At 44.8% G+C, this 15,160-nt stretch overlaps 3 protein-coding genes across 5 annotated transcripts in view; 2 read left to right on the forward strand and 1 right to left on the reverse strand.

The window, feature by feature from the left end:
* Nucleotides 1–2,280, forward strand: part of ARHGAP45 (Rho GTPase activating protein 45) — a 71,187-nt gene extending 68,907 nt beyond the window's left edge. Inside the window, exon 23 of the mRNA XM_083182330.1 lies at nt 1–2,280. Coding sequence (XP_083038456.1) covers nt 1–353 — 353 coding nt within the window. The 3' untranslated portion in view covers nt 354–2,280.
* On the reverse strand, nt 674–13,739 carry POLR2E (RNA polymerase II, I and III subunit E). 2 transcript variants are annotated; one of them, XM_083182347.1, is made up of 7 exons: nt 13,403–13,739; nt 11,575–11,749; nt 11,364–11,479; nt 4,689–4,769; nt 3,044–3,102; nt 2,767–2,845; nt 674–1,047 (listed from the first exon to the last, which is right to left on the reverse strand). In XM_083182347.1, exons 1-7 carry the CDS (start codon nt 13,457–13,459, stop codon nt 982–984), a joined length of 633 nt encoding a protein of 210 aa, XP_083038473.1. In that variant the 5' UTR covers nt 13,460–13,739; the 3' UTR covers nt 674–981. The 2 variants fall into 2 exon arrangements, 1 of the variants encoding a protein (XP_083038473.1); XR_014473416.1 differs by lacking the exons at nt 674–1,047; nt 2,767–2,845; nt 13,403–13,739 and adding an exon at nt 5,482–10,360 and having other exon boundaries at nt 3,046–3,102; nt 11,575–11,595.
* LOC146074372 (uncharacterized) overlaps nt 13,283–15,160 on the forward strand; it is a 26,972-nt gene continuing 25,094 nt past the window's right edge. For both annotated transcript variants that reach the window (XM_083182366.1, XM_083182362.1), the window contains exon 1: nt 13,283–13,751. The gene's annotated coding sequence lies outside the window, so the exon portion shown is untranslated. The remainder of the gene's footprint in view (nt 13,752–15,160) is intronic.

Here is a 15,160-nt window from a genome sequence, read left to right on the forward strand (position 1 = left end):
AATCAATTGGATCATCTGTAGATTCAGACTCCGAATCAGATGGTGGTGATGACATACCAAGGCCATGGGAAACCATAGCCCCTTGCACTCAATTTTCAAAACAGGCCAGAGAGACCGCCACAGATGACATCCCCTATATTGGAGCAGATGCACAATCTGAGTCTGAGGAAGATGGCACTCAAAACCAAGGAAATCTGGCTGAAAGTAATACAAATCAGTCTAACAATGTGTTTTTGACCACTCGGTTTTTGAGAGCCCCTTTGCACTGCCACCGCCCACTTTCCACCATCCGGGTGCTTCAGGCAAGAATTGGATTGAGCTCTTCAACCGAACGTTGCACGCGCTTTGTTTAATTGACTGTCCAGCGTCTGCAATCTAAAGTGCATTGCCAACCAAATATTCCTTAAAACTATTTAAGAGATAAAGGTGTTGACAGGACTCGCAAAAGCAGCAGCTTTCAGCTTTGCATGCATTCAAAACAAAGAACCCCTTCACCCTCACTAAAGATGGTACACGGGAACTAGCACCGGCTGCTTAACAGCAGCTGTGCAGAAACTAAAGGATTGTGTGTAAGTATGGATATAAGTCTGATGTGTGTGCATCTGGTTGAAATAAGTTACTTTTTTTTTCTAAAAAAAACAAAACCAATAATAATAAAAAAATAAGTCCACAATGAGTCTCAAAAAAACGTTTATTTACTCATATTTTGGTTAAGGTTCAGGGCCAGAAAATCACTTTATAAAAGCTAAATATACAGCACCTGTCCCAATTATAAAAATAAATGTGTCTAAAACAAAATGTAAATGATGCAAATGACAAAGTGTTATTTGACTCTGGCATATTGCAAGGTTTGATTTACATAACATAGCCTAGTCATTGTCCATTTATGACCAACACTGGAGAAATGTTTTGCACCTAATTTGTTTCCTCAATCATGGTAGAAGACCTATGTTACAATTTCCTGTGGCATCATAGAAAACATCACTGCACCAAGCGATATGTAATGTAGCGGCCAGCAGTCTCACTAGGACGGATAATCTTCACTACCTGTCAGGGATAAAGCAAGATTATTCTCACATCACAAAAATACAGATAGAGCAGCACCAAATACATCAGGTCTTGTAAACAGGTAAATTGTGAACGTCCATGAACATGAATAACAATGCATATGCATCAATTAGCAAATCGGGAGACAAAGGTTGGGTGTTACAATTACATTAAAAATTATAGTGTGTGTATATATAGATATCTATCTATCCAATTGTAAAGCGCAATGGAATATGCTGCGCTATATAAGGAACTGTAAATAAATATATTACGTAAATCTTCGAAGCACTGCCATCTGCTGGTGTGAAACTACACCTCTTTGACAGAAGGTAGCGGGCTTACTAGTTTACCATAAGAGTAAAACAAAGTGGTATGAGAGTTGCAATTATGCGTTTGTTTGTTTTTTTATTTATTACTTCCCAAGCTAAGAACCCATACTTAATCTTATATTTCCTTGCGGTCAGATGTATCCAGGCTATTTTTGTGAAATTTGCACTTTCCCCATGGTTTTATGCCAATTTTTATCATTATGTAGTAACTTTCTGCAGTCCAATTTTATTTTTTTGCAATTGAAACGGTCCGGTTTAAATGAGTTGTCTTTTTTATTCAAAAATGGTCTACATTGAATGTTTAATGATGTTAATGTTCTTATTTTAAAGAAAATTTTTAAGTTAAACCGATAACGCAGTTAGTGTGAAAATTTCCATGGCAAACACTGCAGTCCTCCCCCTCTTTTGTGATCATTCAAGCACAGAGAAGGGTTTCCATTGAGGGGGAATTTTGTAGAATTTCATGAAAATGCATAGGGGAGGGGGGGGGGGGGGGGACATGCATTGGAAGATTGTCAATATTCTCTCTACTAGTCAAAACACTGGATACCTATACAACCATTTACTCTCTTTTTGCTAAAATACTGCCCTCACTAGTAATTTCACTACCCGCTGCAGTGTTAAACAACCTGTGCCATTCCAGCTGATGTGGAACTACAAATCCCGGCATGCCCTACAGTAGCTTTGCTGTTATGGCATGCTAAAATGGTGGCAAGGCATTCTGGAATGTGTAGTTCTAAAGCAGCTGAAGTGCCACATGTTGGATTACCCTGACCCAGCTTGTTACTTCACTAACCATTTTAACATGATCATTTCATATCTTTAATTTATTATTTGTCACTAGTTAAAAGCCCATCAAAATGACAGCTTCTGCAATGTATTTTGAGCTGTGACCGTTTTTAGCCCACAAACTCTCCACTCCAGTCCCAATTTGCTCCTTCCTCCAATCTCTGTCTTCCCAGCTCCCTCTATCCATATCCAGCAAGTTTGGAAAAAAAATGTCAGTGTCCCTGCAAAAAATGCTTTCACTTTCTGTTATGACATCTTTTAGCACACAAAAGGAGTCATTTGGTCTGTTGAGTGGCCTCTAGTGGCCAGTAGGGGTACTTTACCTCACAGAGATAAGGAGTAGCCAGATACTCTTATCCTAAAGCATCAATAAAATAAAGTTTTTAAACATAAAATGTAAGTTTGACCCATAAGACAGGCCATTTACACATTGTTTATTATTGTCTGTAGTTCGTCCTGTAAAATTATTCTGTAACATGTCTAAAACATATTGTTTATTAAATTTAAATTACCTTTGCTATAGATTTGATTGTTTTTCTACATAAACTTGTACAAAATTACCTTTTTTTGCACCAGGGAAATTTTAAAACAGCCAACTAACCTGCCCTCTCTTTAACCCAAAATATCTTGCCACAGGGTCTCCAGCTTGGATTCGAGGAAGCTGGGATTCTCGCAGTTTACTAAATAAAATGGTTAAGGTATTTTAAGATAGATGTTTAAAGGACAATTTATCAATGAAATTTAAAATGAAAATTCAAACAGGTTACTAGACTTGTGTACATTAAAATAATATGTCTGCTTGTCTACAATGACAAATCCTGGAAAGAAACATATAAGGTGGTAAGATCGCAACATGTTGCCCAGACAGAAAAGGATACTATCTTGCCAACAGCTCTGTTACTTCATCCTTTGTCATCACTACATGCTCAGGAACCAGCTGGAGAATAAAAAAAATAAAAACAAACAAACAGGGTCAACACAAAAAGTACATGGCATTCTTAGGAAGGACAATGGTGCATAATCAATCGAGAGCCAATTTTCCCCAATAAAATGTAGGTATTCAGTTTTTGTTTTATTTTTTCCACGCAGTGCTCACATAAAATAACTTCTGTTTATTGTGTTGATTCTACCTGTGAGGTCAGGGAAGTGAGCACCAGTAGTTGCCAACAAGCAACTTCAGTACAGGAACAGCACTTACACTGCAAGCCATAAAGTAAATGACTTACCCCTGGTGAAGGGTAACTGCAGAACCACACCTACAGAAACACTTGATTCTGACATCACCATGATCAGGTAAAGGTCTTATGCCTCATATCAAATTGATTCTGAAATAACTCCACTAAAATAAATGCCCAGAACTAAATGGCTTGAAAATATTAACATTTATTACTTTTATTCACATGAGGAAACATTTATAGCGCTTTAGATGAAAGCCCTAAACCTACACTGATGAATCCCAAATAAGGTAAAACACTGTCTGTAAAAGAAATTGTTTCCTAGCACTATCCTGCATCTCTGAACATACAGATGGTAACATAATTGATATTATTAAAGTACTACATGGGTGCAGTATTGAAACACTTTAAAGTAAAATTGATGCCATATTACATAAGGGCATGAGAAAAGGCGGTACAACTTAGGGCCTGACTTATAGCTGATTGCCAATTAGAGAATTTGAAAAAGTAGCAGGACTATGCATGCATACCGAATGGATTGTGTATGCGTGAGGGTAATTAGCGACAGAAAATGCTTATGGTATTACAGTTTGATTGGCAAGAAGCCGGCTATGGGGGCGTAAACCTGCGTTTCCTGGATGTGTCTGGAAAAAACGTAGGTGTACCAAGACGTTTCTGAGGAGGGTCTGTGACGTCAGTGCTGACCACTTTCAGCCTGTCACCATTACAAATTAGTGGAAGTCTAAGGGGGGTATTCAATGCTGTGGGCGAGCGGTGACAGCGAGCAGAGCTTCCTGCTCGCTGTCACCACTCACCCTGTCAGTATTCAACGCAGTCCCCCGCATACGCCAATTCCCCCTCGCTCCATTTTTTGAGGGAGGGGGAATTGGCGGATGCGGCTCCTGAACCAGCGAGACTCGCGGCTAAATACAGCGAGTTTCCTGCATTAGCCGCGGGTCTCGCTGTTTTGGGGAATTCTCGCTGTCCTGTGACGGTGAGGATTTACCCAGAACATTGAATAGAGCGAGCAGCCGGCGCGGGGGTTAAACAGCGAGGATCGCTGGTTTTCTGCAATCCTAGCAGTTTAACCCCCTCGCTGGCCGCATTGAATACCTACCTAACACTCACTTTTGCAGACAGTAAAACCCTTTTGATGGTTCATGAATTCCGTATGGATTTGTGAGTAAAGCATTGCATCATTACCGATTAGTGATCCATGTGCAATGTTGCACAGGACAGTTACTCTTTCTAGTTGGCAGCAGCTTACTCCTCTGCAAATTCTCACATTAACAATCAATTATGTATCAGGGCCTTAGTAAGGTATGCACATCATCTGCTTGTCACTCACCTCGTGTTCTGTGATATTAATCAGAAGCTCCTGCTGCAGAAACTGCTCCAATATGTATTTAGGTGCCATGTCGACCAGAGACTTAAAAAAAAAAAATAAAAAAAAAAAAGCGCATTAGATAAAGGATGAAGGTTAGGCGACTATTTACAATACAAAAATTATAATTAATAGTTAAATGGCAAACAGCGCCCCTACCTACAAAATCCTCCCGACTCCTTCATGCATTAAGACACACTCCACCTACCAACTTAGATCTACTTCTGACCTGCTCCTTAACTCAGTTTGAAAACTTCTCTTTTACGGTTGTCCACTTACAGAGAGCCCTACTAACCTGGGCACTCCTACTCTCTACTAATAGTTCACTCTTGCAAATATCCTAAGCTATGGGGGTTATTCTGGTTCACTCGCAAAGGCAAATTCCTTCTCAAATGGACAAAATCCTATGCACTGTAGGTCGGGCAGATGTAACATGTGCAGAGAGAATTAGATTAGGGTTTTACTTCAAAGTGTGATCTATATTGCAGTGTAAAAATAATGCAGCCGGTATTTTCCCTGCACAGAAACAAAATAACTCACCCAAATCTTTCTGCACATGTTACATCTGCCCCACCTGCAGTGCATATGGTTTTGTCCATTTGAGAAGGAATTTGCCTCTGCGAGTGAACTAGAATAAGGGCCTATGTATGGATCCACTTCTCTTATTTCAGCTGTGTTCTCATTCCCTTTGTGTACTTTTATTTTGTCTATGTTGGATTTCCCTCTTATGCATAAAGGGATTTTTGTAAGAACTTACCGTTCGAATCCCTTTCTCTGATATGGTCCTGGTGACACAGCTCAACACTGGGATGTAGGAGGGTCCGAAGGAGCCAGGCACCTATCCTAAAGTTTTCAGATGGTAGGCTCCTCCCCCACTGCATCCCGGACTCCTCAGTTCAATCTTTCAAAGCCACTGGAATACATTAACTCAGTACAAACGCCTGCACATATTATATGCAGATTTTTAAACAATAACTGTTTCTTTAACCAATTTAACATGAACATCATGAACACTGGCATACTTAAGGGAGGGATCACTGTGTCACCAGGACCATATCAGAGAAAGGGATTCGAACGGTAAGTTCTTACAAAAATCCATTTTTCTCTTTCAATGGTCCTGGTGACACAGCTCAACACTGGGACGTTCCAGAGCCGGTCCTTTGGGTGGGTACGCTCAGGTCTGCAGCTCTCAGCACTGCTCGCCCGAATGATGCGTCCTCCGACGCGAACTCATGGAATCTATAGAATTTGGCAAAGGTATGAACAGATGACCAAGTGGCAGCCCTGCAAACCTGCTTAGCTGTTGCCCCATGTCGAACCGCCCAAGAGGTGGCAACTGACCTGGTGGTATGCGCATTTATTCTGGCCGGCACAGGCCTTCCCACTTTAGTGTATGCAAATGCTATCACAGATCGCAACCACCTAGCAATGGTCTGCTTAGATGCAGGCCAACCAATTTTGTGTATGTCATACAACACTAACAAGGTGTCAGTCTTTCTGACACTCTTAACTCTGTCCACATAAATGCGTAAGGCACGCACAACATCCAAATTCCTCAATTTGTCCCTTTCTCTAGAACCCTCTGGGGGTTGAAACACAGGTAGAACTATCTCCTGATTTAGATGGAAAGCAGAGACTACTTTAGGCAAAAACTGAGGTACCGTCCGAAGAACTGCCCTATCATCGTGAAATATCAGGAAAGGAGACTTGCATGACAATGCTCCTAACTCTGACACCCTCTTAGCCGATGCCACTGCCAACAAGAATACCAGCTTCCGTGAGGTCCGCCGACCTTAATGGTTCAAAAGGTGCCTTCTGCAGGCATTCCAAAACCAGTGACAAGTCCCAAGGCGCTACTGGTTGTTTGTAGGGAGGTTTTAACCGAGACACCCCCTGTAGAAAAGTCTGAATTTCCGGTAAAATAGCTATCCTTTTCTGGAAATAGATGGGACAAGGCCGAGATCTGCACCTTTAATGATTGAAGGCTTAGTCCCGATGAGAAACCATCTTGTAAAAATTCCATCATTTTTGTTAACTTAAAACGAGATGTGTGTGACTTCCGTCTCTCACACCATCGAATGTAAGTCTTCCAGACCCTATAATAATTTGCCGAGGATACTGACTTTCTGGCTTTAATCATAGTTATTTTTCAGAATGGCGGTCTCAATAGCCAGGCCGTCAAAATTAATCGAGCTGAATCCAGGTGATTGAATGGTCCTTGTTTTAGAAGGTCTGGCCTCAGAGGTAGACGCCACGAGTCCACAGACAACCTCTGAAGCCTCGAGTACCAGGACCTCCTTGGCCAATCTGGGGCCACTAAGATCACCGGAATCGCCTGGGCCTGTATTTTCTTTAAGAGTCTCGCCAGCATTGGGACTGGCGGAAAAACAAAAGGAGATTCCCCTCCCAGGGGATAGTCATGGCATCCACTGCCTCCGCTAGTGGGTCCCTCGTTCTGGCATAAAACCTGGGCACCTGATGGTTGAACCTGGATGCCATCAGGTCCACATCCGGAGTTCCCCACTTCAACGTGATCTGATGAAACACTTGAGGGTTTAAAACTCCATTCCCCTTCCTTGAGCTCCTCCCTGCTCAGGAAGTCGGCCTCTATATTCTCCACTCCTGGTATGAATATAGCTGATACTGCTGGAACATTCTGTTCCGCCCACAGGAAGATTCTGGACACCTCCCACATGGCCAGTTTGCTGCGTGTACCTCCCTGGTGATTCAGATACGCCACAGCTGTGGTATTGTCGATCTGAATCCTTAAAGGGAGGTTCTGTAACCTGTTTCCTGCCAGGGAAATCACTTTCCAGACAGCCCTCAGCTCCAAGATGTTGATCGGTAGAGCCGACTCCTCTGCAGTCCACAAGCCCTGCAGCCGAAGGTCCAAGACTACTGCCCCCCAGCCCTTGAGGCTGGCGTCGGTAGTTACTACCAGCCAGTTCCAAGTCTGCAATGACCGACCCCACTGAAGAGAATCCACTTCTGTCCACCATTTCAAAGAGTCTCGAGTATCCGAAGACAGCACTATCAGCTCCGACTTCATGGTCTGTGTGTTTCCTGACCAAGCCGTCAAGATGTTCCACTGGAACACCCGAGAGTGGAACCTGGCAAACTGCAGCGTCTCGAAAGACGCCACCATTTTCCCCAGCAACTTGAGGCACTTCCACACTGAAATGCTCCGAGAGCTGAGAATCTCCTGGACTAAAGGCGACCAGATCCCTGGCCTTTGCCTCCGGGAGAAATACCCGATGTAGATGGGTATCCAGAATGACTCCCAAGAATTGGAGCCTCTGTGAGGGCACCAACTGAGACTTTTGTAAGTTTAAAATCCAGCCGTGAGCCTGCAAAAAACTGATGGCTTCTGCCAAATGGCTTTGTAACATGGCTGCTGACTCTGCTTTGAACAGCAGGTCGTCCAAATAAGGTATCACTGTGATTCCCCTGAGCCGCAGCACAGCCGCCATCACAGACATTATTTTTGCGAATACCCTTGGCGCAGTGGCCAGACCAAAGGGCAACGCCTGGAACTGTAAATGCAGGTCTCCTATCGCAAACCTCAACAGGGCCTGATGTTCTGGGTGTATAGGAACATGAAGATATGCGTCCTGGACATCCATGGACGCCAAAAATTCTCCCTGGTCCAGGCTTAGGAGCACTGACCGTAGAGACTCCATTTTGAAATGGTCTACCCATAAATGGACATTTACAGACTTCAAATTTAGTATTGGTCTGAAAGACCCGTCTGGTTTGGGCACCAGAAACAGAGTGGAATAAAAGCCTTTCTTCCACTCTGCCCTGGGAACCGGAGTTACCACCCCCTTCTCTAATAGGGAGTGAGCTGCTCTCACAAGAGCTGTACGGAGCCGAGCTTCCTTTGGCAAAGACGTGGGGATAAATCTTCTCGGAGGAAGACCTCTGAAAGGAATTTTGTAGCCCTGGGCTCTAGAGAAACCCATGCGTCCCTGAAATGTGATAGACGCCCCCCCCCCCCCACCTTTACCACTGCCGGGCAAATCCCCTGACAGTCATGCGGAGGGTTTGTCCTCTCCTTTGGTGACAGGCTTCTTGTGAAAGGAGCCAAACTTAGACTTCCGGGCCTTGCCCCTGGAGGACTGAAACTTTCCCCTAAATGACTGTCCTCGAAAGGACGCACCACCTCTAGGGGAGGGCCGAAAGGACGGCCTAAAGGCAGAAAATCTGGATGTCTGCTTAGCCGTGGGAGCAGGCAGGAATGTACTTTTGCCGCCCGTGGCCTGTTTAATGATCTCTTCTAATTCGGATCCAAATAATAACTTTCCTTTGAAAGCTAAAGTTTCTAAGGCCTTCTTAGACTCATTGTCTGCTTCCCAGGCCTTAAGCCAGAGTACTCTCCTGGCATTAATAGATACTGTGGACACTCTGGTCGCCATTTTGAGTGCTTCCTCCTCTGCTTCCAACACATATTCTGCAGCAGCCTTAAGCTTCTCCGCCAGCAGCAATACCCCAGGGTCAGCATGTAAAATGGTGCATAAATCATTAGCCCACTCAACCATGGCCTTAGAGACCCAGGCTGAAGCAATAAGAGGACGTAGGGTGAATCCCACCGCTTCAAATATAGCCTTGAGGTTACCCTCCAGCTTTTTGTCCACAGGATCTTTGAAAGCTGCACCCCCTTGTACTGGTAATACAGTAGCCTTAGACAGACGCGCCACAGAGGCATCCACAACTGGCACTTTTTCCCAGAGCTCCGCATGAGACTCTGGCATGGGGTACAGACTAAGGAATCTCTTAGGCATCTGCAGCCTCTTATCAGGGGTTTTCCAAGCCCCCTCCAACAATTCCTGTAAACCTTCATCCGAAGGAAAAGTAACAGCCTCCTTACGCTGTCGCTTAAACACACCTTTAGCAGGAGTCTTATACTCCACTGAAAGTTTTAAAGCCTGTTTCACAGCTGTAATAAGATCCTCTACCCCTGCAGATGAGGTATCTTCCAAATCATCACCCAGATCCCAGGGAATGTCAGTATACGCTCCCTCCTCTTCATCTACCAATAAAGGCACAGAATAAGACCTTTTAGGGGTCCCTACAACATCAATCTTGTCTAGTAATTCACTAAACCTGTTGATCCCCTTTGCAGTATCCTGCATCACCTGAATTAAAGCAGGATCTGCCTGGGTAAGAGGCAAGGAGCCAGAGGACTGAAGAGATGATGGCATAGGTCTCTGAGATTCTACCAAGACATCACTCTGTCTGTCCAGTAACTGCACCAAAGCGTTCACTGACCTGCCCAGGGCACTAGCCCACGCGGGTTCAATCTGCTCTGCCCTCTGAGGTTCACTCCCCATGGGTCTCACAGCAGCGCAAGCAATACATAAGCCCCCCTTGGCCATCTGCTCAGGGACAAATTTTTGTGTACACACATTACAAGCGCTCAGTGTAATAAGGGCTCCCTCCCCCAAAACCACAGCTTGTTGCTCAGACATGATGTAAAGTAACCTACACAGTGCATACAATGTACAACAGCGATTATACAGGTTTAATGCACTCAGTCACTTAGCTGTCTGTCGGTTTCAGATGCGGGGAAACGATGCCCAGGAAATCCAAACACTCTGCCAGGATCTGTAAGCCAGCTCAGCTCCGCTGCAAGCGTTCTGAAAGGCGCCAAAAACAGAGTGAGGGAAGAGACCAAGTCTCTGCTGCTGCGGGGTCTGTGACTTTTGGCGCCAACCACCCCCAGTCAGCCGTTCCCTTGGTAGATTTCCTAGTTCCAGTATCTCCCCCTCGGCTGGGGACCACTTGGAACATGCCTGTAACACCACTGCTGTCCTCTCATACAGGAGCTCAGTGCGTAAGCTCCGCAGAAAATGGCCGGCGCCATCACGGAGCGCCTGTCCCCCATGATCCCCACCTAAGCTTGAAGCCGGTTTCAGGACGCTCCGGAGCCCAGGCAGCTTCTTAAAAGAAGCTGTAAGCGCTGCACAGGGAGGCCAGACAGCGTCTCCCTTGTGCACAGTGAGCTGACAGGACGCGCTTCTGTCAGCTCCTGCTGCGCTAGCAGTGTGAGGATTCACTATGAGAATCCTCACACTGTGCCTACCTAGCTAGAGTAAAATTAATAAAATAATAAAATTGCCCTAACTACTCTATTTCTTCAGCTGCTCCTGCAGCCCTTTAGAATAGCACCCACTCCAGTGGGCACCTAACACGAACTGAGGAGTCCGGGATGCAGTAGGGGAGGAGCCTACCCTCTGAAAACTTTAGGATAGGTGCCTGGCTCCTTCGGACCCTCCTACATCCCAGTGTTGAGCTGTGTCACCAGGACCATTGAAAGAGAAATCCTGTTTGCGCCATTGTCCAATACATACATACATATATTATTTTGTCTATAATGTAGATAGTAGAGCTTGCCAACAAAGCAGAAAGAACTAAGCATTCATTTCCTCTAGTGTTTTTAAAGTAATCTGAAGTCACTGGGCAAATGTAATGGCCTCCATGTTTGGCGGCCATGCGGGATGCCGGACGATCCTGGAGGTTTGTTTAAAGGGGCAGTCATTTACAAGGCAAAACCATGCCTTGTAAATGTCCAAACATCTGCACACATCTTCTGTATAGTAAACTCAATAATTTATTTATTTAAAAAAAAAAAAAGTTTACCTGCTTAGCAGATGGAGTCATTCCTTGCTGCACCACTATTATGGCTCTGGTGATGTTTTCTTCCTGCATTCTCTGGCAGTACATCTTTATGGTCTTTATGCCAACTTTTGGTTCCTCTGAAAATTAATGAAGAGTTTATTAAAAAAAAAAAGAAAAAGGAAAACAAGTCTTCACATTTATGTCACATAACACACCTTAGAAATGCCCTTACCAGGGAAGAACACAAACATCTGGTCAGTGGGATCATCATTGTGGGCAACCAAAACTGTGAGATCAGTTCGACGGGGTCGTCCCTCACTTGGTTTATCACCAAATTGTGCTTTGAATTCATCCAAAGTCTGATCCAGCTCATCTTGTGTCACAAGGTAACCTCGATCATGGCACAACTGAGGGTTTTCAAAGATAGAGTCCAGGTGATCCGTTAAACAAATTCATTATATTTCACCACAAACAAGTAAAAAAAAAATATGTTGTGTCTATGCATCTTTTACTAAATAAGGAACCCTGCTGCTATTAAAAACTATTTGGGAAAACTAGCATTATATTAGGAGATTCAGAGCTGATTGCTACAGATGGAGAGCTAGCAGCTAGAGGTCCTTTACTAGGATAACCAGCTTGGACCTTTCAGTGGAGGACTGGTGCCTCGATTTAAAAATGTTACGACAAAACATGGCGTCAATACTTTCTAGAGCAGTGGTAGCCAACGCCAGTCCTCGAGAGCTACAAACAGTTCACATTTTCCAGACAACCTACTGTAGCTGCTGCAAAAGTGCACTCATTACTAGCTGACACATTTTAAAAGATCCACAGGTGGAGCTAATTACTTCACTTGTGATTCTGTGAGGAGATCTGGGAAACATTAACTGTTGGTAGCTCTCGAGGACTGGGAGTTGTCTACCCCAGTTCTACAGTTACCAGCTCTAAGATGGTAGCTGCAGTTGGTGATCTGGATTCTATTTTCAGTATGGAGACCTAATAATTACTGCTTTATGTACAAATGGTACCTTGCAGTAATAGGGAGCAGGTTGTAGTGGTACCCCAAGGGCCCCTCTATCCATTCATTGTAACAACCACATATTATAGAGAGAGAACTTTCACAGTCTATTGCAATGACTATCCCACAGTAGCGTGCAGCAGTATCATAAGATGTTACACACTGATTTGGGCTAACCTTTCTTCTGATTTGATTATGGGAGGAAACTCGAATACCGGAGGAAAGCCACCCAAGCACAGGGAGAATATAAAAACTCCACACAGTTAGGGCCATGGCAATTGTTAAGCTAACCAACAGTGCCCAAGTCCCACCCATCTGGCCACCCCTCACTCAATTCTATACATTGAAATTTCAGTACTTTCTTAGGTGCTTTGAGAATAGCATCATCATCCGCTCGCTACACTTTGGCTCCGTGGCTCACTCGCCACAACTTTACTAAAGGTAAAAGGTGGCGGCATTGACCCACAGTGGTGCGGATTATGCTACGTAAATTCCGTAGCATAAGCTGTGGCCTCAAAGATAAGGAAGTACCAAAACATTTTTTACATTAGTGATACGCTGGTTACATACTTTTATGATACATGAGCCAATCTCAGAATCCTCAGAGTTCGCAAAGACCATTGTATATAGTGTGCACATCCAAATCATTGTTTGAACTGTGTGTTTGCATCTTCCAATCTAATTAATGTACTGTACATCAGAAATACAAAGCAGCTAGTTTATACATTGATACTGTAACAATAGTGTGTAGGTGGGCATAGCCTTGGCCTGTTACAAGATCATTAACAAATCATTCAGGTGTGTACCCATCTTTAAACAACACACATGTAAATGGTCAGTGATCGCCCACCTGTATCAATAGCGCGCACACACTTTTTTCTACTTAACGTGATCCCCCTGAGATAGGCCTAACATTAGTCCCACACACTACGAAGTAATGTCTACGAGCCTAGTGGGGCCTGGGATGCCATGGCCTGCAGTGATAATGAATACAGCCCTGTGAGAGCGCGGCCCCGTCGTCCCCCGCACGGTGCGGGCACCTCACCTGCATGATGGTCTTTCGGATCTTCCACAGCCGGTACGTTTCCTCCTCATCATCCATGCCGCTGCTGTCAGGCTACCCCACGCTTCTCTCACCTCCTCAACTCGTTCAGCAGCCAGGCAGCGGACAGGAGTCAGGACCCAATCAGGGGGGCCTTGGGCTCATCCAAGCTGTCTGCACAGCTGCCTGTCGCATACACAGGCCCCCAGAACCCAGCAGAAGTTGTCCGCTCAGCTGCCTGAATGCAAGTGTTTTTTCTTGAACTTACAATCTGTTACTACTGTGCTAAGGGCGCTGGCTGGCTGTGCCGCACGGCGGGGTGTACGCATTGCCCACTGCAGCTATTATCAGGGTGAGTGCGTCTCACGTTGCTTGTCTGTGCAAGAAGTGTCGCCGGATGTGGCCAGCGTCTGCCATGTTCCTGGTAGGCACGGCCGAGCTCTGGCCGTATTGTATGCACTTGTTTCTTACGTACCGCATACCTCCCAACATGACCATGTCCAGGAGGAACACAACAATACTGTTTCTGGACTTCCCTCTTAAGTTATGATTGCCATCACCTGCTTTGAACAGGTTAGGGGCCCAGTTATCAATTATTGCATTTACAATGCGATCTGGTCGGAATATTACCTCCCAGGGTCACATTGTAAAATGCAAAATTAGCGCAGGGATGTATCATCCTACAAGCGCAGGGACAGGGCCCGTTCATGCAATGCACTCAGCTGGAGTGCAATCCCGCGGCGTAGCTCATAGGCTATAATGGGCTAGAACCATATCAGAAACCTATGTGTTAGGCGGCCAGCTGCGATGTAGGGGGAATCATAGCAGGGATCAGAGAGTCCTGCTGTGGTCCCCTTTGGTACATTCGGGGATACTTATTATTTGCGGCTAACCCCTGAAAATGGGTGTTTTGGGGGATTTAGCTGCAAATATTGTTTGATAAATGTGGCCCTTAGTGATAAAAAAGGTGTTTCAACACAGGTGATGGCAATCATAAATTAAGAGGGAAGTAAATCATCGATGGTTCATGGCTGATGTTGAATACTTTTGCCATTGATGGGGGAGAACCAGATGGTTTCCCTCCATCGATGGAATAGCAAAACAATGTTTTTCTTTTTTTCTTTTTCCCAAAGTGCCAGGACACGGAGAATAGCTCCGCCCCCTGACACCCCCACGAAGCCCCGCCCCTGTGTTTTGTTTGGCCCACAGGCCAATCAATCAAACACAATGGATGAGCATCGATATGTAAAAATATCAGTCATCCGTTGCATAGTTAAACACTATCGATGGCCAGTTGCAGAAATGCCATCGATGGCGACCATTAAAGCATACCGCGTCCCCTCGCGGGGCTCACCACGCTTCAGATCTACAGCTCGTGGGGACAGTATGGTGACTACACTGCCAGACTGGGACACTATGCTGACTACGCAGGGCTGCCGCGGGGACACTACGGTGACTACGCTGGGCTGCCGTTGCCATATGCTGACAATGTAGCTTAGCCTACGCTGACAACGTAGCGTAGCGTGGCGCCATGAAACTACACAAGTACCGTAAATTTACTAAAGCTTCTATTACTAAAAAGATGTTGCCCATAGCAACCAATCACATTCTGTCTATTATTTTCAAGGTGCAATGGACAAATTATAAACCGAACTGATTGGTTGCTATGGGCCACATCACTTCTTTTAATATTTAGAAGCTTTAAGCTTACCCCTTAAGGTCCATTTTTGCCCAGTATGTATGTTTGCCCAGTTAATGGGG

The sequence above is a fragment of the Crinia signifera genome, chromosome 1 (assembly GCF_055691185.1).
Source record: "Crinia signifera chromosome 1, ASM5569118v1, whole genome shotgun sequence".
NCBI classification, from domain to species: Eukaryota; Metazoa; Chordata; class Amphibia; order Anura; family Myobatrachidae; genus Crinia; species Crinia signifera.